The 26,312-nt window shown below is 38.5% G+C and overlaps 2 protein-coding genes across 6 annotated transcripts in view; one reads left to right on the top strand and one right to left on the bottom strand.

The window, feature by feature from the left end:
• Positions 1 to 15,672: 15,672 nt before the first annotated feature.
• LOC134291290 (uncharacterized) overlaps positions 15,673 to 26,312 on the top strand; it is a 28,843-nt gene continuing 18,203 nt past the window's right edge. Inside the window, exon 1 of the mRNA XM_062858827.1 lies at positions 15,673 to 15,682. The gene's annotated coding sequence lies outside the window, so the exon portion shown is untranslated. The remainder of the gene's footprint in view (positions 15,683 to 26,312) is intronic.
• The window catches only part of LOC109406245 (tachykinins), an 81,493-nt gene continuing 72,798 nt past the window's right edge, over positions 17,618 to 26,312 (bottom strand). For all 5 annotated transcript variants that reach the window (XR_009999016.1, XM_062858826.1, XM_062858824.1 and 2 more), the window contains one exon: positions 17,618 to 25,729. Coding sequence is in view for 4 of the 5 variants with exons in the window: in XM_062858825.1 (XP_062714809.1) it covers positions 25,688 to 25,729 (42 nt within the window). In the remaining variant the exon portion in view is untranslated. The remainder of the gene's footprint in view (positions 25,730 to 26,312) is intronic.

Raw genomic sequence — 26,312 nt, 5'->3', positions numbered from 1 at the left:
TTCACTGGATTTGGTACATCTCGAAAATATGAACCTGGGCCACTGAATCAAATTCTAACCATGGGCAACAATAATGACACCGTCGCAAACAGCATTTGTTGCGTCAATCAACCCGAACCTGAAAAGAATATGACAGAGTCCGTACACGGCGCACCTGAGATTTTTTTTTAAGTCTTGTATTTCGATATTCGATTTTTTTTTCAAACTGTTTTGATTACAAGTGCATACAAGCTGATTATTTACGAGTTGAAAAACACAAATAATTCAGTTTTTTTTTTTAACATTTTTTTGAGATTATGTCATTATCTGTACAAGTTTTGACAAAGAAAAAACTGCGCATCCTCTCCGTCGTCTGAACCGTGCCTCCATCATCCGACAATTTTCTACCTGATCTGAACCCGTGCTCTTGATATGTGGAATGAATTTCAGCGGTGCCTAGGAAAACAGTACTAAATACAACCCCAACAATGAGAAGTTGCCAAAATATGGTAGAATACAATGATGCCAGCTCAGAGGACTACTGAACTCCTAGTACATTCAATATCTTAAGTGAATTAAATCACAGGATCACTACTTTCAGTGAATCAAATCACATACTTTAAGCATTTTTTCTTCCTGTTTCCAGTTTTTTTTATGAATAATCCGGTCCAATCTGGTTTCAAACTTTGCGTACCTGAAGCATATCCTGTAGAACTATAATAAATCAACAATTACATACCTTTCTGTGTAGGCTTACGCTGAAAATAATCATGTGTAAATCTTCCGCCACCTCTTATCAGTGGCTATTAGGGTGCAATTAATTAATAACTAATGCATCCACACAAAGCCACCGGCAATCACCATACCAACGAACGCATTGATCTTTAAACATTGATCACACTTCTGCACACGCGTTTCAATTTCGATTCACTTTTGTTTTGCGAGCCCTTTCAACGGCTCAACCACTCAACACAATAACCACTGGCAAAATCTTCTTTGTTCATCCGCACGCGGGAACAATCAAGGTCACCGGCTGCATGCAGGATAGCAGAATAGCCGCGTCAACCACGCCGTCACACGTTTCGTTTCAATTTTTTTTCATAACTTTTCAAAGCATTTATTCTTCGCTTCGTAATTCACTTTCCTACGGCAATTTCTTTTACATTCCGCTTCATTTTTTTCTGTTATTGAATTATCATTTTCACTTCTCATACCGCGAAAAACTATGTTTTATCCTCGTCGCCACTTGTGGGAACCGCGTCTGGTAAGCACGAGAATGTGTAATAAACTAACTATTCGGGTGCTGCTCAGCAGAGCCGATGCCGCGCCGGTCGCGTCACAATGCAGGTGCATGTATACGAAGAACGGATAAGACACTCGTCACCACAGTTACGAAACACAGTTGAGAAAAATCGATTTATTTATATGATTTTCTGTGTCCAGTCCGGTACCCATACATTACATACATTTATTTGCTCAACATCACATTTAAGACAAGACATAATCAACAATAGTACGCCACAATACTCGCTTTGTGGCTGCCGCTCTCCATCCTCGGTCGCGTCCTAGGTCGCGCCCAATGTTCGCCAAGTCACGCTCCGCCTGGTCCGCCCATCGTGCTCTCTGCGCTCCACGCCTTCTTATGCCAACCGAATTAGTTGCAAACACCAGCTTTGCAGGGTTGTTGTCCGGCATTCTTGCAACATGCCCTGCCCACCGTATCCTTCCGGCTTTGGCCACCTTCTGGATGCTTGGTTCGCCGTAAAATGCAGCAAGCTCGTGGATCATCCTTCTCCGCCACACACCGTTCTCCTGCACACCGCCGAAGATCGTTCTTAGCACGCGTCGCTCGAAAGCTCCGAGTGCTTGCAGGTCCTCCTCGAGCATGGTCCATGTCTCGTGCCCGTAGAGGATCACCGGTCTTATTAGCATTTTGTACATGGTGCATTTGGTGCGTGGGTGAATCTTTTTCGACCGCAGTTTCTCCTGGAGCCCGTAATAGGCCCGACTTCCGCTGATGATGCGCCTCCGAATTCCACGGCTCACGTTGTTGTCAGCCATCAGTAAGGATCCGAGGTAGACGAATTCCTCCACCACCTCGAAAGTATCCCCGTCTATCGTAACACTACTACCCAGACGGATCTGGTCGTGTTCGGTTCCGCCTACCAGCATGTACTTTGTTTTTGAGGCATTCAACACCAGTCCGAGCTTTGCTGCTTCGCGTTTCAGGCGGGTGTACAGCTCTGCCACCGTACCAAATGTTCTGGCAATAATGTCTATGTCGTCCACAAAGCACACAAACTGACCGGTTTTAAGGAAAATCGTTCCCCGGCTGTTGAGCCCGGCTCGTCACATCACACCTTCCAGAGCGATGTTGAAAAGTAGGCATGAGAGTCCATCACCTTGTCTCAGTCCCCGGCAAGATTCGAATGAATTGGATAGTTCACCTGACACCCTTACGCAGTTTTGCACACCGTCCATCGTTGCTTTAATCAGTCTAGTCAGCTTCCCAGGAAAGCCGTTTTCGTCCATGATTCTCCATAGCTTTGCGCGGTCGATACTGTCATTTGCCGCTTTGAAGTCGATGAATAGGTGATGCGTTTGGACCTGGTATTCAGGGCATTTCTGGAGGATTTGCCGTACGGTGAAGATCTGGTCCCTTGTCAACCGGCCGTCGATGAAGCCGGCTTGATAACTTCCCACGAACTCATTCGTTTTAGGTGACAGACGACGGAAGATGATCTGGGATAGCACTTTGTAGACAGCATTCAAAATAGTGATCGCCCTGAAGTTCTCCTATTCCAAATGGTCCGGTACCCAATAAAAAATCATTACCGTGTATTTTTTTTGTGTAAATTGCCTTTTGTGTAAATTATATTTAGCATGTTACACCAATCTAACAGCTCTTACAGTAAGGGACTAAACATAAATTACGTAAGTGGGTACCGAGGATTATTCAAAATCTGCGAAGTTGACTGCGGAAAAAATCGCCACCATGACGCCGCTGGTAGTACGCAGATCTCAAGAAATTTCTTGGCCTATCTCGATGCGAAATGATAAAGCGTCGCTTTATTCCGGATCCTAGTACGGAGCTGAAACGAAACGTCAAATCAAATGGGGTTTGCTGTGTTAAATTTCTTGACCATTCCGGTCACGGAAAAATAATGCACTGAACGAAAATTACTTGAGCGATTCCGTTTGAAGTGCATACCTCGCATAAACAGTAACAGATCGCAAAAAGTCACCGTCAGTTTTCTTTTCCCATCACAACTGGACTGATTGCGATGGCGGGTAGATATCACTGACAGGCCATCTTCAAAATTCGTTTAAAAATCAAAATTTGTATATTTGTATTTTAAAAGATGCAGGTTTTTTAACTTGCCATGATAGTTTTCCTGCAAAAGAAAAGAATAAAAAACAAACATTTAAAGTGGAGAAATTTGAATTTGTGGTACAGAATGACAAGTTTTGTATGTTGGTCATAAAACATTTTGAGTTTTGGCTAAAATCGCTAAACTACCAGTTCAGTTGCTATGATAGTGTTCTGGAGTGCGGGTCAGTATCAAGTCGTTGCCGGTCACTATCATTTTGATATTGATCGGCCTCCAGTGATAGTGACGGTGGTGCAAAATCAGTAGTCAACTGACATAACTGGTATTTCGCAGCTCCAGAGCATATTTCCAAAATTCTATGTTGCGCAGCAATGTTGATCTGTTTAGGGTTTCCACTGAAATATCGAAGGACGAATGAACACCACTTTTACTTTGATATTGCAGTAGGAACAAATGAGGATTTATTTTTATTATCGTTCAAATTGGTACCAAGGTTCTCAGCATTCAATGATTTTTTGTCACAGTATTGTTCGTATATATATATATATATATATATATATATATATATATATATATATATATATATATATATATATATATATATATATATATATATATATATATATATATATATATATATATATATATATATATATATATATATATATATATATATATATATATAAGTTATCGCATCAGTTTGCCCCAACTCCGAAGAAGCCATACTTAGCCAACTAGGAGACATTAAACAACAACAACAGTTAGCAACATCGCTAGCAACTTTGAACGAGCCACACAACGGACGATGAGCAAGATCAGCAGTTTCCACGGAATCCACACCTGTCTTCAACCTTACTGAAACCAGCATGTCAGCATCGCGCCACCGGACGACGCGATCCAATTACGCATATGATAAATTAGCCAGGGAACCATTCCTCTTCCTAGCGAGGCCTCTGTAAGCTTAAAATAATAAACGACAGTTAGTCTTTATCCATTAATCGACGAGTTCAGTTCTGTTTTGTTTTTTAAAAAAACCCGATCCTAAAGCCGAACTCAAAGCTGGCGCAGTCTCGACTTGGGGGATAGCCACCCGTTGTGTTTCATAGTGAAATCGTAGTGTGAAAGCAGATAGGAAACATTGTGTTCATCTAGAAGCTGCAACAAGCGATCATCACCGGCAGAACCAACGTAGGAAGAGCGCCCCAAGGAACCAGAACGCTCGGTAGGCCCGACCAAATCATCTTACCCGCTCTTGGCGTCGCTGGCTGCATACCAGTCGACTCGAGGTAAGTGATCTTTTTTTTTATCTATTCGGTGTTAGTTATAAGAAGTGAATAAAGTGTTAGTTATAAGAAGTGAATAAAGTGTATGATAACTAGGAATATGGAGGCTTTACAAAGGTTGGTTGATGAACTCACCAACCAAATGGAGGCTCAACGGCTCCAAATACAAAATTTGGAGGAAATTAGGCAGGCTTCGGCGGTCCGACCTGTCCCTTCAGTAGTGTCACCTACAAACTTCGATGCATCTAGGATTCCTGATGCAATTAAAATGGTCGTACCGTATGCCGGCGACCCCAAATTACTAGCAACCTGGCTGAAATCAGTCGAAGATAAAATTAAATTTGCGGAAGCAACTTGCCCGTCACAGCAAGACATCGATCGTGCTATGCCCCTATGGACTAGCATTATACGAGACAAAATCGTTGATAAAGCTAACGAAGCTTTGGTGTCAAACCATACTCCGGTTGTGTGGGCTGATATACAAAGCACTTTGAGAGAATAAAGGGTGAGTCGATAATTATTGTGCCATTTTCAAACTAACGTAACTTTTTTCCTACTTCACCAAAATCAACCAAATTTTGTACAATTTCTCCTTAGAGTCTATTGTTTACATAAAATGAATTGAGCAGTTATCAGTGAGATTCCGCTCGATGTAGAGTAAATTTAGTTCACAGTTCTAAAAAAGATGTTGTACAATCACATGCTAAAATCTAAAATCATGGTATAGCGCCTTGGAACAATTGATGATTATACATTATCGGATCATCTTAATGTTCGTCAATAGGTTTCAGGAACGGTTGTCAGTGAAACATAAGCTTGAAGCTGGGTGAAAACCAGGCACGATGCGCATAAACAAACCAGAGACCTTTAATTATTTGTTGCAAGTGGAGCCTGAACATGTCCACATGGAGGGCGTTAATTGAAAATGTCGTGAATTTCACTAAAACGCATCCTAAATTTGAACCTATACCAAAAAGTTGAAATACATACATATACGAAACTACAGTAAAAATTTGGTTTCATTTCGTTAACTGTAGACAATTTGCGAATCACTTGAAGGTAGGGGGGCACAATAATTAACGACTCACCCTTTATTTTGGGGACAAGAGAGATCTCGGTACACTTGTCACCAAAATATCATACCTTCAACAAGGCCCGAGAAGCATTACCGATTTCTATAATGAATGCAGAGAACTTTTGGCGGATATAATAGCCAAGATTTCTCTCGACAACGACACGGCGGCGTGTGCTAAACCACTAGCAACAAGCTATGAATACATGGTAACCAACGCGTATATTGATGGGTTGAACGAACCCTACTCGACACTCACTAGAGTGTCTCGTCCGGCCTCATTGAATGAAGCGCATCAAAGCGCAATAGAGCAGTACAACGCGTCTCAACGAAAAAAGGATAAGTTCCCTAAACAACCAGTCACTTTTCAAAAACCAGCCTTAAATAAACCACAAAATAGCTGGCAAAATTCTAGACCACCATACAAACCCTTTCCTTCAGTTCAGCACACACCCTACGGCAATAGATTCCCACCATTTCCATCGCAAAACCCATCATTTAACAGATTCCAAGGTAATGCGTCTTCAAACAATGCGTCTCCGCCACCTCAAGCGATTAAACCCGATCCATCGGGTCAAAATAGATACCCTTTTGGTCAGAACAGTTATAAGCAAGTAGTTCCTTACCAAAGGACAGCACCTACACAAGTAAATTCGCACGAAAGTTCGGAAGAAATTCCTACCGAACTCCCCTATGCCGAGGATCCTTACATCAACAACCCACAACAGCAAGAAATTTATCCACAGACGGAACAATGTGATGAGCTAAATTTTTGTACAGATCCGGATCAACAGAACCCGGAATGAAAAATAATTTCCTTCCGTATCTAGAAATACCCAGAAGAGACGGCAGACCTCTGAGATTTCTAGTTGATACGGGGGCAAATAAAAATTACATTACCCCTGAGCTAATACCTGCTAGTAGTATTGCGACTGGACCCCAGCAAAATATTAGGAACTTGAGCGGTACGCATCGTATTAATCAGTACACATATGTGAATCCATTTGTCAACTTTATAAAAGACCTACCTAAATTAAAATTCTTCTTGTTCCGATTCCATGATTTTTTTGACGGATTGATCGGATTTGAATCTCTTCGAACTATCGGTGCGGTAATTGACACAGCATCGAATACCCTTGCAATAAACAATACAACGATAACATTAAAAAAAAAAGTTCCCAACTAAGGAACAACTCAACTTCCACGAAGGCGAGACCTTAGTGAAAGAATTTCCCGTTCGAATAAAGGATGGTGATTTCCTAATTGAACATGACATTATGATTGGTCCAGAAGTCATTATACCCTCAGGAGTATACAATGCTCATAATGGTATAGCCACCTTCCCGTTGATCAACCAGAGTAATAAACCAGCAGTAATGAGCATCGACAATGAGGCGATATTTACAGAACTCCTGAATTTTGAAGAGATTGCTCCTAGCCAATCTTCTAAAGATAAAATAAAGGTTAAATTAGACCTTACGAAAAACATTCGAACGGACCATCTAAACAAAGAAGAAGAAGAAAAACTCTTCATAGTTTTAAAACAGGTTCCAGAGGTATTCTACACAAATGATGAAAAATTAACATTCACCAATGCTGTAAGACATACCATTCACACGAAGGACGAATTACCCGTCTATTCGAAAAACTATCGCTACCCCTTCTGTCATAGAGAAGAGGTCCAAAAACAAATCGTACAAATGTTGGACCAAGGAATAATTCGTCCATCGAACAGTCCCTGGTCCTCGCCAATATGGGTCGTACCCAAGAAGGCCGACGCTTCGGGTACAAGGAAGTGGCGACTTGTAATCGATTACCGGAAACTCAACCAAAAAACCACCGATGATCGATACCCTATCCCCAATATCACGGACATACTCGATAAGTTGGGGAGGTGTCAATACTTTTCAACCCTGGACCTTGCTTCAGGGTTCCATCAAATAGAGGTCCATGTAAAAGACATTCCTAAAACTGCGTTTAGTGTCGAAGGCGGACACTACGAGTTTGTCCGAATGCCTTTTGGACTGAAAAACGCACCTGCCACGTTCCAGCGGGTGATGGACAACGTTCTCCGAGAACATATCGGGGTACGTTGCTTAGTGTATATGGATGATATCATCATCTATTCCACTAGTTTACAGGAACACTTGGTTAACCTCAAAAAGGTTATGGAGACACTTCGCAAATACAATTTCAAAATTCAAATTGATAAATGCGAATTTCTTCAGAAAGAGGTAGCCTTTCTTGGACACATTGTTACTCCCGAGGGAGTGAAACCTAATCCAGAAAAAATAAGTGCTATTAAAGGTTGGCCATTGCCCAACAACGAAACTGAGCTTAGAGGATTCCTGGGAGTAGTTGGTTATTACCGCAAGTTCATCAAAGACTTTGCACAGATAGCCAAACCCTTGACTCAGCCGTTACGAAAAGGAGAAAAGATTGAACATACGCATGAATTTGTTTCCGCGTTCAATCGGTTGAAAAGTATTCTAACTAGTAGCCATGTGCTACAATATCCAGACATCTCCAAGCGATTCATTTTAACAACGGATGCTTCTAACTACGCGTTAGGTGCGGTTTTATCTCAGGGCCCCATTGGCCATGATAAGCCGATTGCATTCGCCTCGCGCACGCTCACAAAAACTGAGGAGAACTATTCGGCTATCGAAAAGGAGCTCCTTGCTATTGATTGGGCGTGTAAATATTTTCGACCATACTTGTTTGGCCGAAAGTTCACTCTTTTTACTGATCATAAGCCGCTCACTTACGCTCTAAATCTCAAGTCGCCAAATGATAGGTTGATCAAAATGAAATTGCGTTTAGAGGAGTTTGACTATGAAATCCAGTACAAACCGGGCAAACAGAATGTGGTAGCCGACGGATTGTCTAGGATTTCACACGAAATTAACATGAATGAAAGTGAATCATCATCATCATCATCATCGGATTCAGAGACGGTACATTCAGCTGAATCAGATAATGAAGACTTAATCCGCATGGTCGAAACACCGCTGAACTTTTTCAAAAACCAAATTCTTATTGAAAAGGGAGAAAAGAATGAGGAAAAATACGAAGAGATATTTCCAGGAATCTTCAGGCGGACAATGACGCGTGCTTTCTTCGGAGTCCCTATGGCAGTAAAAATCTTCCGCGAATACATGCACCCTACAAGAGTAAATTGTATTCTTTGCCCGGAGGAATGGTTGAACATCATGCAAGTGACCTACAAGAATCACTTCTCACGCGCTAAAAGTTTCAAAATAAAATTAACACAGTTAATTTTACAGGACGTCACCAAAGAAGAAGAACAAAATGACATCATTGAGGACACACACCAGCGTGCCCATAGAGGAGCAGTGGAGAACTACGAAGTCATTAAGAAGAAGTTTTACTTCCCTAAAATCAAGGACAAGGTACAACGCTTTATCAACCTCTGTGAGACGTGCCTTGAGAGTAAGTACGAAAGAAAACCTTACAAACTCAAATTTGCCGAAACCCCTTTACCAAGAAAACCTCTCGACATAGTCCATATTGATATCTTTACATCAAGCCCTAACATATTCCTTTCGGCAGTAGATAAACTTTCAAAATTTGCAATGTTAATACCCATAAAATCCAGGTCTATACCAGACGTAAAACGCGGCCTCGTTAAATTAATTTCAACATATGGAACTCCTTCCATGATAGTATGGGACAACGAAGCTGCGTTCAAGTCAATTGAAGTCCGAGGACTTCTCCAAAGGTTAAGAGTGCAGTTGTACTACACCCCATCGAACCACAGTGAGGTCAATGGAACGGTAGAACGATTCCACTCTACCCTTAACGAAATATTCATTTGCATTAAAAATAAATATGACGATCTCTCTAATAAAGAAATATATCGCATCGCGACTACTTTGTACAACTCTACGATTCATAGCGTTACTAAATTAAAACCAATTGAAATTTTCTATGGCATAAAAGAAGGAGAAGAGAGACCCTTAAACTTGGAAACCATACTAGAAAACCGCAATAGAATCTTCGACGAAATTATAGAAAAACTACAAAAAAACCAACAACAAACATTAGAAAACAGAAACAAACACAGAGAAGATGATCCAAATTTCATTAGAAACGAACGAGTCTACAATAAAATTCAAGGTATCAAAAATAAAAGAAAAGCCAGGTATAAAAAAGTTGTAATTAAACATAATAGAAGGAAAACTTACGTGGATCACAGAGATATTAAATTGCATAAAACCAAATTGAAACGGAAGAGGAATCCCTTACATAATTAACCATATAGTCTCAAACCTCTATCTAACCTACTAACACCCTGCTATATTTGTTAATTTACAGACCGGAATAATCCCCTTACTGATATTGACGATCACCCTTACACAAGCACAAAAACTAACCATTAGAAACCTGCACCTTTATTGCTTGTAAAGGAAAGACACTGTAAAATTCAAACTGGAACAATTAAAATAATCCACCCGATAAATCTGTCTTCTATAGAAGAAACAGCGGAGATCCTGATTAAATCATCTTACCATAATAATGCCGAAACTACTAATCCACTAACAAATATTTTAAAGTACAAAGCGAAGAAATTATACAGCAACATATATCAACTGAAACCTCAACCACACCACCGATCAAGGAGGTGGAACACCGTTGGAACTGTGTGGAAATGGATCGCGGGAACCCCCGACGCATCTGATCTCCAAGCCATCAATACTACGATGAACGACTTGATTGACCAAAACAACCAACAGATCATAGTTAATCAAAATCTCAACACTCGGATTCAGCAACTTACTCACGCTATACAGGAAGTAACCAATCAGGCCAACCTAAACGACTTGCTAATGGACGACATCGAAACAATTACATCCATCGTAAACGTAGATATTCTCAATCAGCTGCTCGAGGACATTCAAGACGCAATTCTGCTCTCAAAAATGTCTATTACTTCAAACAAAATCCTATCTATTCGAGAAATTAAAACGATAAGAGAACTTCTTCAAGACCAAGGAATTAACATTCACTTACCGGATGAAGCACTACAATATGCTACGCCAAAATTCGCAACGAGTCATGGAACATTATTATATTTTATGCATGTACCACTGTTAGAGGAGAACACCGCGGAAATCATCAGAATATACCCAATCATCAATAGTAATCAATCAATCATCCAATTCCCAGAGTTCATAGTCAAAAGTGGTAACCGTATTTTTGTCACACAAAAACCGGAAGACTTCGTTCAAAAATCTTCATTCTTGACGGATCTCGGGGACGAATGTATCAAACCGTTAATAACCGGAGTGAAGCCTAAATGCAACGTTGTATTCAATAACCAAACAATAATCAAACTAATTTCTGACAACACCATTTTGATATCCAATATAAGGAATCAAACATTAAAATCAACCTGCGGACCAGATAACCGAAGCCTAGAAGGAAATGTGATCATCAATTTTGAAAACTGCACAATACAACTCAACAACGAAACATTTAGAAACGAGGAATATATCGGCGAGCCCAATATCATGTATAACGCATTCTATAATCTCAAACCAAACTGGAAGCTACAGGAAGACATCGATTTAGGAAAAATTCATCACGACACAATACAAAACCGACGACACCTCGAGCATGTATACCTAGAACAAAACAATCTCAACTTTAAGTTTTGGAGCCTGTTTGGAGGATTTTCTTTTACCGGAATTACAGCAGTGATTATCATCATGCTAATCATAATCAGATACGGTGGAAAAGGACCGGGACGTTCCTCACTTAGGGAGGGAGAAGTTATCGCATCAGTTTGCCCCAACTCCGAAGAAGCCATACTTAGCCAACTAGGAGACATTCAACAACAACAACAGTTAGCAACATCGCTAGCAACTTTGAACGAGCCACACAACGGACGATGAGCAAGATCAGCAGTTTCCACGGAATCCACACCTGTCTTCAACCTTACTGAAACCAGCATGTCAGCATCGCGCCACCGGACGACGCGATCCAATTACGCATATGATAAATTAGCCAGGGAACCATTCCTCTTCCTAGCGAGGCCTCTGTAAGCTTAAAATAATAAACGACAGTTAGTCTTTATCCATTAATCGACGAGTTCAGTTCTGTTTTGTTTTTTAAAAAAACCCGATCCTAAAGCCGAACTCAAAGCTTATATATATATATATATATATATATATATATATATATATATATATATATATATATATATATATATATATATATATATATATATATATATATATATATATATATATATATATATATATATATATATATATATATATATATATAGATATATATATATATATCTCGCGCTTAGTATCATACGGGCGTATCTACAATGATCGATTTCTCTTCATCGATTTTCTCTTCGGATTATTACGGGATATACGTTCAATATTCGGATGATCTCTCGGTGTATTTGGATAAAGGACGACTAGGGCTAGCATCTACATCAACAAAAACAACCAAAAATTATTTGCCGTCCAAGTAATTATTCAAAGAGACAATCGATAAAGAGAAATCGATCATTGTAGATACGCCTGTATGATACTAAGCGCGAGAATATATGAATAAAAACAAAATTGAAAAAAATCAGGGTCGTCTATTTTTCCGGAAAACTCCAGTGAAAAACCAACATTTTCCACAGACACCACCTACTTTGAAAAATCATAACTCAAGAACGAAGCATCGTAGATACAATGTATGTTGGGATCCCTGGTGAACCACCCCAATCAGTCATCATTTCGGATTATAGATCGCGGAAACATATCTTCAATTATGCCGACCATATCACAGCTTCTGATCTGTGATGGTGCTCAACACAAACTGCCCTTTATTTCAATTCAATACAATTCTACAATTCATTGGCAATAGGGATTTCGAGTAACATCGAGTAGGGTAAGTAATCAAAATTTGAACTAAATTGCGGCTTTCTGAAGCAGTGCAAATTTTAAGTGATTTTTTCTCCCATATGGAAATAATTTACTACGGCAAAATCGTATGTACATGAAAGCCACGGGTATAAGCTTTCTGTTAGATGGTAAAAAGTTTGTATTTGCACCGAATTTCATTGAAATATTTGATTTTTCATCAACAATGATTTTAATCTTAATTTGAACCATCGTAATCATAATTTGAACCAATTTTAATCTTAATTTGAACTACTGGCGGCAGCAGCTCGAGCAACTCACAAAACAGCCTTGCCAAAGTTCATGCTAAACAATGAAAAATCACATGAATCTGCTAATTCTCATACCTAGTTTTCATTAGGCAGTGGAATCTCAACTCAGAATGTTCGAAATTCTTTAGAAATTTGGAAACTAAATTTTTATTTTTTCATCCTCCAAGAGTAAACAAAGCAACTACTAGCGCAATCTACAGGCCAACACTAGAAACTCACCCCCGTTTACTAGTTCAAATTTAGATTACAAATGGTTCAACTTAAGATAACATTCTCCAAGTAAGAATCACTTAAATTCGATAATTTTATGACAAATAATGCGGAATATTATTCGGTTGGTCGATTCTACGATAAATAGGCTTTCATTTGACGTGTTCACATATTGCGTGTGATATAATGCATGAGCTGTACGAGTGCACCGAAAATGTGCTTTCTCTTGGGGGAAATGGGTGAAATCACAGTGATTTTTCAATTGCCTGTTTTCCATGGCAAAAACGCTTTTTTCAATGCTTTTGAAGTCCATGTTATCAGGTTATATTACGGAAAGCTGTTTAACATCTTTTTTGGGAGAATATTTGTCTGAAAAGTACGTCATTTTAATGAATTATGAAATGGTTCAAATTAAGATTACAATTTGACTAGTTCAAAGTTTGATTTCTTACCCTACCTTAATTTAAAAACCTAATATTCGGCCAACCTGATCGGCATCCTTCCCGGATGGCGCCTTTTTTCATTGTTCTTTTCGTCATAGTCGCCGTGAACTGCAGCTTTCCCAACATAATCGTTTAGTACGGTTCTGCGTACACATACCAGCCATATCGACGAAACTGTTTTCCGTTTCTGTGATATTTGCCCGTACACTTTCTTGGCCGAAATGATCTGGAGCCTCGGAATCGATTTCATTGTTGATGTTGTAACGACATTCAATTGGATAGTTCACTGCGTCCATCTACGGTGAACAGATTTAGGTCTGCTCAGCCATCGTGGCTCAACCCATCGGTTCCTGATCGTTGGGATAAGCGACGACGGTGGGTCAGAAACAACGACAAGGGGGCAGATTCTTCATATGCTAATTTAGTGTACGATAACTCGCGAAGCGGTTGATTGTTATATGTTTTCTGTTAAATAAAATTGGTAAATTATCGAGTTTATTCCTTCCGTTTATCGTCGTGTTACAGCTCAACCGGGATTGGAAACAATCTATTTTAAAAGCCATGTTCTCATATAGTGAACAACAAATGTTCACCGTGCAAATAATATTAACTTTGAGTGTTACCGCGTTTGTGCTCCGGTGTTTGACAGGAACATTTATCGATATCCGGCTTAAGAATTTCTGCTGGACTTTGAAGAATACTTACGAGAACTTGGTTCTTCATATGTCGTTAGCAATGAGATGCAACGAATCGTTAAATTCGCAAAATTTTTTGTACAGCAATCTAGCTAGGTTTACTAGTGACCTTGGAAAACAAAAAAAAAAATACTTCGTACAGCTGGCGTACGCCATCGCGTACGCCAGCTGTACGAAGGCCTGCGCGCCGCCATCGCGTACAGCATCCAGGACGCAGAGGAGACCAGGAGTGGTGGAGTGCTGCAGGAGAGGGTTCCCAACGATAAGGTCAGGTTAGCTTTAAAGGAGTGGGAGATAAAGGGAGAAGGAAGTGTTAGAAATATACAGTGTAAAACCTGAATAAAGTGTAGTTGTTCGTGAAGTGCTGTTGTGATTATCTATTTCTAAGTGCGGGAGTTCCTTGCCCGCGAGTTACGGGACGTGAGCGTGCTGACCCTGAGGCTATTGAGTCGGGGAGTCTCAGTACTGCTCCCGACCGACTTACCCGATAATTACAGTATTGACTATATCCTTTACTGTATTGCTAAAAATTTGTTCGAGAAAACGAGCTATTTTTTATGGTAACCTATCTTAACCGCCACCTCCACATACTGTAATTTGGCTGCTTACCATTTGTCAAACTGGCAAATCTGTACATGAAATGGTTATCTTACTGTTACCTCGGGTAGTCTGTGAGATAGTTAAATGTCAATAATTAATAGTCATCTACAGTATAAGAAACATTGCATTTACTGTTAGTGATTATGCGGGTAATTACCGAACAACGAAATTGAATCTGAGTGTGTACAGAGGTGTGCACTGAAAGTCAGTAAAATCTTCTTACAAAAAATACTGACTTACTCGGTAAACTTTTGACAGATGATCAATTTATCGATTTACTGACTTTTCAGTCATGGCTTTCAATAATGAGCCAAGTAGTCGAATTGGATGACCGACATTGAGAAGGCAGACGATTCCATTGATACATTTCCCGGGTGAGCGAATTCCATTTAAAGGCTTAAATATTTTGTGTTAACGATGTGCTGTTTTCTTTCTTATTTGCGGTTGGTGCGTGGGTTGATGGAATTGGTAACAGCAGTTCGGGGGAGCTACTTTGGATTGGAGTGCGTTCTGGCGTCCCATTTTTGCTTTCTTTACGTGCAGACGGTATGAACTTGTCCTGACTTGTACATCGACGAACAGCATTCACCAGTGTGTGGGTGAGATGACACCAGCGTGTGCCACTCTATATTATATACTCAGCTCGGGCCCGATCATTGCTGTCCGATCAGGAGCGGCGAGTCAGTCGTAGTGGAGACGTTCATGCGGTAGGACGTGCGATGTCATCCGAGCCGCAGTGGGTGATTTCTCGGTAACGGTTTAAAGTTGCACAACCAGCATTCACCCGACCCGGGGCTCTGACACCGGAGCGGGGCCGTTTTCAATCAGAATCTTCCAATAATGAATGGAGGCGGTTCCGATCTGGTGTCGGAGTTCTCGGGTCAGGTGAGTGCTGTTCGTCAATGGAGGGGTCCATCGTGTGAAACTGTGCAGAGAGAATTCATTTAAAGGAAACCGGCAGGTTTCGGGTCAAATGTGTGCCGTGTGTAATCTTTGTCAACCAATGCTCAAATGTGTGCCGTGTGTAATCTTTGTCAACCAATGCTCAAACATCTGGCTTGACTCGCTCAAAAGTTCATTAGTGTCAAACAGATGTTTTGTCTTTGGTCAGTTTTTGTCAAATATTTGACCCCGTATACTGGAGGCATTTGCCATTTCGATTGGGATGCAGCATAGCATTGAGAGATGGAGGGTAGGGTGAGGAATGGTTGATTGAAGAGTTACGCATGTGGTTCCGCGGATGCTTCGATTTATAAGTGTCACCGTCAACAAGAATACATTTCAAACATAAATTTTGATCTGGCTATTTCCAGAAAGAAATATTCGATCATAACAGGATCAATATTTGATATAATTTGCTCTATTTTTGCATTCTGTTTTTTTTTTTGTTTACTGCTTAGAAACGTTTTATTTCAGGAGGATTAAGGTAAATCTACCATTCCATATAGGAGGATTCAGGTAATTCTATAATTTTCCTTTTCTATTTCAGATTTGAAATCGAACACCCAACCCAAATTGGGAAAGGAACCAGGCATCAACCAAAAATAGTTTGTGTACCTGAACGTTGACCAAACGTTTCCTTTGAACTTTACCCTTCTACTAACACCCAAATTCCCGTAACGCCTAGGCCTGAAAGAATGTAGAGGTCTCTATGTACTTTCATAGGTGTTCAACTAATCTTCCTTTCCCATCCCTCAGCTGTCGCAAGGACGTGGCCAGGACAGCACTCGACCGTTGGAGGATTGCGTCAATCTTGTCTAAGAGTCAGAGATTAGGGCTGTACCACCTACGAATTTGTGCGATTTGCTTAATGCTAATGCTAATGCTAAAGCTAATGCTAACCAAAAAACTTTGAAAGTGCCCAGAATCACACCATCAAACCCACATATTGTTCACGAATAAAAAATCATTAACAAGTACAAACATACGGGGGGGATCCATTAAGTACGTCACGCTCATAGGAGGAGGGGGGTTCAGGAAAGTGTGACAAGCAGTGAATCAAAATTCAACCATCGCGCAACAATAACGACAATGTCGCAATCTGATTTTGTTGCGACATTCTACCCAATGCGACATAGGTTTGTCCCAACTTGAACAGAATAGGACAAAGATCGTGCACCACAAGTTTAGAGGTTTTTAAGCCTTGCATTATAATTTTCGAGCGGTAATTTCGAGTCGGTAAACACTGCAATGCTGCTGAAGATATATCATCAAAAAGTTTTGATTTTGAATTAGTAATAATTGATTATTTACGAGTTGAAAAGTAGGCAACAAATTCAGCTTCCGTTTTGTCTGCAACAAAAAATTTCGAGATCATGTCATTATCTGTTACCAGTTGGGATAAAGAATAATCGCCGCGTCTTCCTTGTTGCTTGTTTTGTGCCTCTTTTGTCTTAATCCTTATCGTAATCGATCAAACAGGCAAGCTTTTTTAGTAAAGCGTTCGTAAAACCACTGCGACACTGAGAGCTTCTCCGCTACTCACCGTTCTCCTGCAAACCACCGCTTATAGAAACATGCGGGCGTATCTACAATGATCGATTTTTCTTTGGATTATTCCGGGAAATACGACCATTAATCGGATGACCTGTAGGTGCATTTTGGCGAAGGGCAGCCAAAGCTAGCATTTAAAGCAACACAAAAAAAAAACAGAACATGATTTGCCGACCAAGTTATTAACCAAACAAAAAAAAACGATGAAGAGAACTCGATCATTGTAGATACGCCCATATGATACTAAGTACGTATTCGTATTTTTTTAAATTTTCTTTCCTTTAAATTTTAAATCAAAACACCATCTCACGTGGCTTATTTAGTTAGTCAGTTAGCCAGCTTTATTTTGCAACTTATATCTATTTTGCATAGTATTATATTATACAGGTAGCGCTGTTTTCATAATTTACAATTGTTTGGTGATATGTTCTCAATACATTGTAATAATGATTCCACCAAAAACCGAAAACACGAATGAAGTTGTATTTTTCTTTATGTGCATCTACAGGGGATAGACAAAACGAACGGGACAGGCAAAATTTCCACTTTTCAAAACATGGTCAACTCGCTGTAACTTTTCCGAAAAGTGTACTAAAAATCTTCAATTTTACTAAAAGTTGGTCAACTAGAATCTATCAATGGTCTAAATTTGGGAGAGATCTGGCTTTTTTACAGTTTATTTTATAATTAGTTTCTAGTTTACAATTTAACTATAATAAATATATAAAAGTTTATAGTTCATAATATCCAATAGCCAATTTTGAACAGTTATATCTCCTTCGGATTCCTTCGGTTTTCCTTCGGAAACATTAAACGAATTTAATGAAATTTGAGCGTTTAGAAATTTATAGCGATAAGATTATTTTTCTAAGAAATCATCAATTTAGCCAAAACTTCAACATTTAATATTGAAGAAGGTAATTATAGTTCAGTTGTATTCCATCAAATTGACTTGAATTTAAATATGTTTCGAAAGGAGGTGACAAAATATCTGGTAACAAATTGAAGAACCCTTCTTACACTTATTGAAATTATGGTTGCGTTATTCGTGTTTAACATAATTATTTTGTATGATTCTTCTAGAATCTTGTATGGAATGCTCAAAAAATAGCTAACATATTGTGCAATATTATATCATTTGTTAACTGGCAAAAGATCTTGAATCGATTAACAAACGGATAAAAAAATCAGTTGAATAAATTATCTCCGAAGTTCTTGGTGGTTAAGGTATAAAAACGTCAAAAATGATACATCTACTATGTTAATCAGCTTTTGCCTTAGTAAGTTATTTGACTATTGCGATCTAAATCTGCAAAGTTTATTAAAAATATTTTTGTCCAGTTCTTGCATTTTTCCCACAACATATAAATTATTTGCTCTTATTGAACATATTGTTAGTTTTCATAGAATTCCTATTTATTCCTAAGTATTTACATATATGATGTGTAAGTGATCTTCAATTCGACCTAGAGCTATTTGCATGATTATTAAAGCTCATGTTAGATAGCAAGCAAATATATTAACAAAAAAGGAATTTATTGAAGGTACTTTTCGGAAGACATCTCAGTAACCACATGTTAATCCAAATAAGATTCAAGAGCGTTCTACTAGAATGTTGTAGCTTTCATTTGGTGGTAGAAGAACTCAAATCGGTTGACCTACGGCTGAGCAATTTATTATCAATTTATTATTTGTCAAAAATCTCTCAAATAATGAAGCTGTATTGCTCCCAGTACTTCCATAGATATCTCGGTAACCAAATGTTCAATCGTAATAAAATTTGATAGGCTTCTACTAGGATGTTGTTGCTTTTATTTAGTATAAAGAGATTCTAAATCAGTTGACAGACAGCTAAGATATTTATTATTATAGGGAAGTGGAACCATCTCGGCAGGGGTTCTATTTTGGGCACTTTTCTGCTATAGCTCAGCCAATTCTAAACCAATTGACACAATTTTTGAAACGCGATGAGATATGTATAGTATCTAGCCGTGTACAAAATTTCAAGTCAATTGGTTTAGAATTGACTGAGTTACAGCGCAGAGTGCCCAAAATACCGGCCGCTGCCCAAGTGGTTCGCTACGCAGCATTTGATCAAAAATCTTTCAAAAACTAAGTAGTATCACTCCCAAGTACTTTTCGAAAGATATCTCAGAGACCAAATGTCCAATTGTAATGAAATTAAATAGGGTTTTACTACCCAACTAAAATTTTTGCTGTATAAGCGTTTAATAGAGCTTTCTTCCAAAGGTGTTTATACTATAAGCTGTTATACAGCTACTTTTGTTAGTAGGGTAGGACATTGTAGCTTTCATTTGGTGTTAAGATATCCCAAATCGGTTGACAGACAGCTGTGATATTTAAAATGATACAACTAGTCAAAATCCTCTCTAAATCCTGCTAACTAATTGTCCAATTGAAATCAAATTTCAAAGTGTTCTACAACGATGTTGTAGCTTTCATTCATGTCAGGTTGACGGACGGCTGAAATATATTATGACGCACTTTGTCAAAAATCTCAAAAAGTTTAGTTGTATTACTCTCAAGTACTCCTCGAAAGATATCTCGATAACCAAATGTCCAATCGTTGTCAAGTTTTAGAGGGTTCTACTAGGACATTAGGTGCTAAGAGATCCCAAATCGATTGACAGACCAAATGTCCACTCATAATGAAATCTTATAGGGTTCTACTGGGTCTCCAGTTTGCCTAGTGGTTAAGGCTATGGATTGCCAATCCGGAGATGGCGGGTTCGATTACCGTTCCACTTGGGAAACTTTTCTCGACTCCCTGGGCATAGTGTATCATTGTACTTGCCTCACAATATACAAATTCATGCAATGGCAGGCAAAGAATGCCCTTCAATGAATAACTGTGGAAGTGCTCCAAGAACACTAAGTTGAAGCGAGGCAGGCCAAGTCCCAGTGGGAACGTAGAGCCATAAAGAAGAAGAAGAAGAAGAAGAAGAAGAAGAAGAAGGGTTCTACTAGGCCATTTTAGCTTTCATTTGGTGCTAAGAGATCCCAAATCGGTTGACAGACGGCTGAGATATATATTACAAAACACTTAATCAAAAACGCAGCTCATGATATAAGTCGTGAATGTTAAAAATTTCATTGCACTCGGTTCATTGAATCTGGCGATAAAGTTGCACGCTAAAATAAAGTTAGAAAATGAGCGAGATTCACACAAATCTGAGTTGAAATGGAAGAGCTTACAATAAATAGTAAATTGCATTTCCAGCGCTAGCGCTGGCCTAAGTATGAAAATCCAATCAGTTTAAGCCATAAAATATTCTTTACATTATCACTATCGCTTAAACAGATGAGATTTTCGCATTTGGATTTTCGCGCTAGAAATGCAATTAACTCATGTTTTGTGTTTTTTTTTTCATCTCAAAAATGAATGAATTTTCTGATCGTGTGGCTATCGGATAATTACGCCTTTTTCTAGAATCTTTCTAATTTCATGTAGAACTCATCCCGATCTTTCCCAAATTTCGACCATTGATTAACAACTGATAGGCCAACTTACAGTAACAATGTGACATTTTTTGAATTTTTTGAAATGGTCATCAAATTTTTTGAAAAGTGAAAATTTTGTCTGTCCCAATCATTGCATCAGCTCGTTACAATAGTGAAGATACTTCTTTCTATTCAAAACACATATACTTAAAACGGAAAAATAAGCACCATGAGTACAAAGTACGACCTTTATTTTTACCATAAATAATGTCTCCCCACGCTTAAAAAAACCTACTCTTAAATGAGAGAGCTTCACACATATCTGAGCTAAACTAGAACAGCTCAAAAAAAAAAAAAAAAAATAAATAATGAATTGTATTTCAAACGCTGGGCTAAGTGTTAAAATCCAATCAGTTGAGGCGGTACATTATTCTTGACATTGTCAAGAATATTATACGGCATACTAATGAAATTTTTGCACTTGGGCCAGCGCTGGTACTGGAAATGCAATTTACTCATTTTTTTGTGTTGTCCCACTTGCGCTCAAACATGAGTGGATTCTGTTACTCACTTTGATTCACTCATTTTCGAGCTAAAGTGGGACAACGCAAAAAATGAGTCAATTGCACTTCCAGCGCTAGCGCTGGGCTAAGTGCGAAAATCTCATCAGTTTAAACTTGATAATATAATATTGTTTGCGAAATAGAGTTAATAAACTATAGAGGACGAATGTCGCTGCTGTTCCCTTTGTTCTCGCTCGCAAACATGTCGGGTATCTATCTGTCAAACTGCATACTTTTTCGCTTTGACACTTATAGCCCGACCTATCTCCGCCAGCAAGAGATGTTTCGGCAGCGACGCCAGCGACATTCTTCCTCTATAGTTTATTACCTCTATTGTTTGCGATGCCAAAAATATTATTGTCGGACCACCAAACCGGACGTCGTAAACTGAGTTGCGACGCGACCCGACTCGCGACGTTTTCTGAATCAGTTTGGAAGTAGTGCGCATCTGAGATGAGACTCGCGAAGAGGAAAAAAAGGTCAAGTGTAGCTCAACTGAGCTGTCAGTTGTAGCCCGTTTGATTACGTTACCTAAAATGAGGAAAGTATTGCTATTCGAGATACCGTCAAGGCACCATTCACCGTGGATTTAAGAGGATTCGGGGCAAATAAGGGCTGTCATTTGACACCAGTCCTATAAACATTATTGGTGCCGCTTTTAATTGCCTTCATTATAGGTTAAAATTAAAGTAAAATTCACAGAAGTAGAAAATTTTTCACAAAATTTGGTGATATAGTGCAATTAGTAAAGGGTAGTAGGGTCGCCTAATTCCGTGGTAGGTCACCATTCACCGTGGTAGTAGGGACCCATTCACCGTGTATGAAAAATTTTATTCTACTTTGTTTAAAAATGATCAAAACAGCCCAGCCAAGGGAATTTTCTTCGTTTAAATTCATTTCAAGTAATAACTTGCAAGATTTTATTGAAAAAACGAATTTTCAAATTTTCGGTTTTTTCTAGATATATGGGACAATATGGGGCACGGTGAATGGAGACCATTGATTTTTAGGGTACCCATTTACCGTGCCTGTTTGGTTTCAATTAAAAAGTACGAGTAATCGTACTTTCTTGTTAAACTTACTTCGGTAATGCAAAATACATACCTGCTATGTGAATTTAATTGCTTCTTGGTGGAATAAAAACGTTACTACATTTAGTTCATCGCTTAAATCACCTTAGCGCAGTTTTCGTTTTTTCACCATGAATGCAAAGAACGAGCAGAAACCCGCTTCATGTAAACACACTTTAATGTCAAAATGATACTTTTAAATGTTTTTAATGAGCGTTTTGACATGGTAACAATACATTAGTGTTGTATTGGTGAAATTGAAGGGAAATTGTCATATCATTGAATCCTCCTCCTCCTCTTCTTGGCGTAACGTCCTCCTGGGACAAAGCCTGCTTCTCAGCTTAGTGTTCTATGAGCACTTCCACAGTTATTAACTGAGAGCTTCCTCTGCCAATGACCATTTTGCATGTGTATATCGTGTGGCAGGCACGAAGATACTCTATGCCCAAGGAAGTCAAGGAAATTTCCTTTACGAAAAGATCCTGGACCGACCGGGAATCGAACCCGTCACCCTCAGCATGGTCATGCTGAATACCCGTGCGTTTACCGCCTCGGCTATATGGGCCCTTATATGGGCTATCATATCATTGAATCATAATATAGAAATAATGAAAAAATATTCGAAGGCACACGGTGAATGGAGCCCCCACGGTGAATGGCGCCTTGACGGTAAATTCTGAAGCCAAAATTCACTCCGAGCAGCATTTTCTTCTCCTGTAGTGTCAAAAATAAATTGAACACAAAATACTCCAATGATTACTTAGCTTGGCGATGGTTGGCGATGCAAAATTTCACCTCAACATGATTTTGTGCGTAAATGGGATTCAGTCACACTGCATGCGAGGTGATGCGGTCACGTACGTGTTTGAACCACCAGCCCAAAACATAATGTCAACACAGATAGGAAGAAGAAAAAAATAACAAACTGGAGAAAAAGAAGACCGTCTTCGCAAGTCTCGTCTCAGGTGCGCATCTATCTCCTTGTCATTGGCAACACTGCGCACTGGTCGCGAAAATATTGCGACACTTGTGGGCCAAGAAAATGGCAATTCTTGATTGAATGTCTGTCTTGATTCCAACCGTATAGACAATATACGTCTTAAACTGATTGGATTTTAGCACTGCCCAACGCTAGCGCTGGAATTACGATTCACTCCTTTTTTAGCTATTCTAGTTTATATTAAGTTTGTGTGAATCTTGCTCATTTTAGAGTAACTTTTTTTCTGTGTGCAGCTTAAGTCGTATAATTTGACTATCTAGAATATTATATGGTCTAAGCTGATGAGATTTTAGCACTTGGGCCAGTACTAGCACTGGAAGTGTAATTTACTCACTTTAGCTCGAAAATGAGCGAATTCTGTTACCGTGCATTAGTTACCGATACTAAACCTTTACAGCACAGAGAACAAACATCCGAGCCTATAGATTTTTTTTTTTCGAAAGCTGTGTATGGATTCATTTTTTTCAGCGTTGGCAACACTAGCGTTACCTATGCGGTAAATTGCTACAGTCAGCGGTGAGTACGCATATTTAGATCCATTTAATATTTACCACCGACAACAAACTTTGCGATAGCAGCGCCACCACGATAAAATATCAGGCGGACGAAAATAAAACAAGATCCTTGCCAATTTTTTTTTTGAAAGATTTTTTTTTGCCAAAAGTAAACATTACAATTAAAAAAAGCCCAAAGCTTCAAGTCTCTTACAGTTTGCGTTTCTGAGATATGAAATGTCAAAGTTGAACGAAAAAGTTTACACCAGATTCCTTTTTGAACGGGTCTGGTTTTTGCCATAACTCAGTCAATTTTTAACTAATTCTCATGAAATTTTGTACACATGTAGGTACGGTTAGAACTTTCCGTGTACAACATTTCATGAGGATCGGGTTAAAATTGACTGAGTTATAGCAAAATAACAACCCGTGCAAAAAAAGAATCGGGTGTACTTAATGCCGGAAAATTCGGTTTATCCTAAATCAACTGTTGAAACTTTTTTCGAGAGAAAACCCATTGTTTACAAAATATCACTGAAAAGGTTACTAAAAAAAAACTATAAAAAAAGAGATTAAAACACTAGGTTTTTATACAGAACTGAAATGTAACACATCCATAAGAGAGGTTAAACATTAAAATAGCACGAATAAAAATGTTTTAACAGACTGTTTTAATTTGCGATGAATTGAACACATCCCAATAGTTTTGAATCATAATGGGTGTATGCTAGAAAGCTAAAGTGATTAAGTTCTAACATAAGCTAATATAGCAAAAATTTTCATATATTTTCTCAGTGGCATATGTACAAACTGAGAACAAACCATAATTAATTGATTTCAAACTAAAGTTCGCATCGTTTTATTTCTAATTTATTTTAAATCAACAAGTATATACACCCTTTTGAAATGTTAATCTAGAAATGTTGAAAAAGAACATCAACAAAACATTCCGATAGTATAGACCCCAGAAAACGAAAACAAATAATAAAAATATTTTTGTCCGCCTGCTGGTATGGAAATTGCCTTGGAAATTGCCCATAGTGCGAAGTGCGATGTTGCCACTTGTGTTGCCATTTCTAATGAACATTTAATTCCTTACATAGTTTTGGTACTGGACTTGGATGTTTGTTTTCTGTGTTCACTTTACATCTTAATAGATTTAGGTATTTCGATATTTTTTTCTAATACTTAGCTGGGTTCTTTTGATGAAAATGCAGAAAAATCATGTTTCAGAGATCAATTTTTCTGCAACAAGTTTCATCGATATCATCATATTTTGGTGTCTTACATCTCTGGACATATTACTTATCAAAGCAAAGTTGAACTCGACGTACCTTAACAAGAACATTGTAAATATTTGTAGGGAATTTCAGATACTCTCAAATTATTCCCATATTAATTGCTTGCACTTAAGAAGTATTGAAATATTTTTTGAAATTTTTTTACCATGATACGAATTTAACATCAGTATGTTTTAACAACGATTCTATTTATTTATTGTGATATAAAATAAAACCTGTTTAATTTTTAATATTGAATGAAATAATGAAGTAATGATTTTCTTTGTAACTTCGTTTATTACTACTATCGTTAATTATTTTCTTCGTATATCCTCAATCCAAATCTGATCGTGTATTCGTTCACTTTACTTGTCTTTATGGAGATTTTTTTTTTGCACTATCTGATAAGTCGCGCTGAAGGAAAATTAAGTTTTATTATAAATAATTGAGCAAGTTCACTTCAAAGTAATTTCACTTCTGATTCCTTAGGTACAGCTATATAGTATACTATGAGAGTGATTGAAGCATTTTATTCATCGTACAGTGCATCTGAAAAGAAAAAAAAACAAATATGTGTATTGTTACAAAAATAAAAGAAATTAATTAGGTATTACAAAGTATTATCACTTCACGATACACATAGAACCTTACAAAAGCACAATATACAGACATCACAAAGTGGGGCGTTGTGCATTTATAAGGTTCCAGTGTACTATTTGTTACATTGGCGCCCAACTAAAAAACCCACGTTCATGTTATAGTTTATTGTTTCTTTGTTAATCCATCTAGTTTAGATTAGATAAACTTAGAGTAGATCAAATATGAGTGTCCGCAACAGTAAACATAGATAAAGGCTAAGTGCTTGGTTGATGGCAGTTCTTTGGCCGTTGGTTAATGGCGTTAGATCATACCCTTTGCCAGGATTCGCTGGCGTTGTTAGTTTTAAATTAGCCTGGTGGCATTCAGTTTAAGGTTAGCCTGGTGGCAATTTACCTCGCGTTTGGCTTACGTAATTTAGCTAGTCTGGTGACACCAAATAAAATGATCATCACTGCCATCAACCGACCACTTGAAAGGATGGTAAATAGGAGTGTTTTAGAATTTTTCAAGAATCGCGATTTCGATTCTAGAA

Source organism: Aedes albopictus, chromosome 3 (genome assembly GCF_035046485.1).
Source record: "Aedes albopictus strain Foshan chromosome 3, AalbF5, whole genome shotgun sequence".
NCBI classification, from domain to species: domain Eukaryota; kingdom Metazoa; phylum Arthropoda; class Insecta; order Diptera; family Culicidae; genus Aedes; species Aedes albopictus.
Note: the sequence above shows the minus strand (reverse complement) of the source record. Positions and strands in the feature narration are given on the sequence as shown.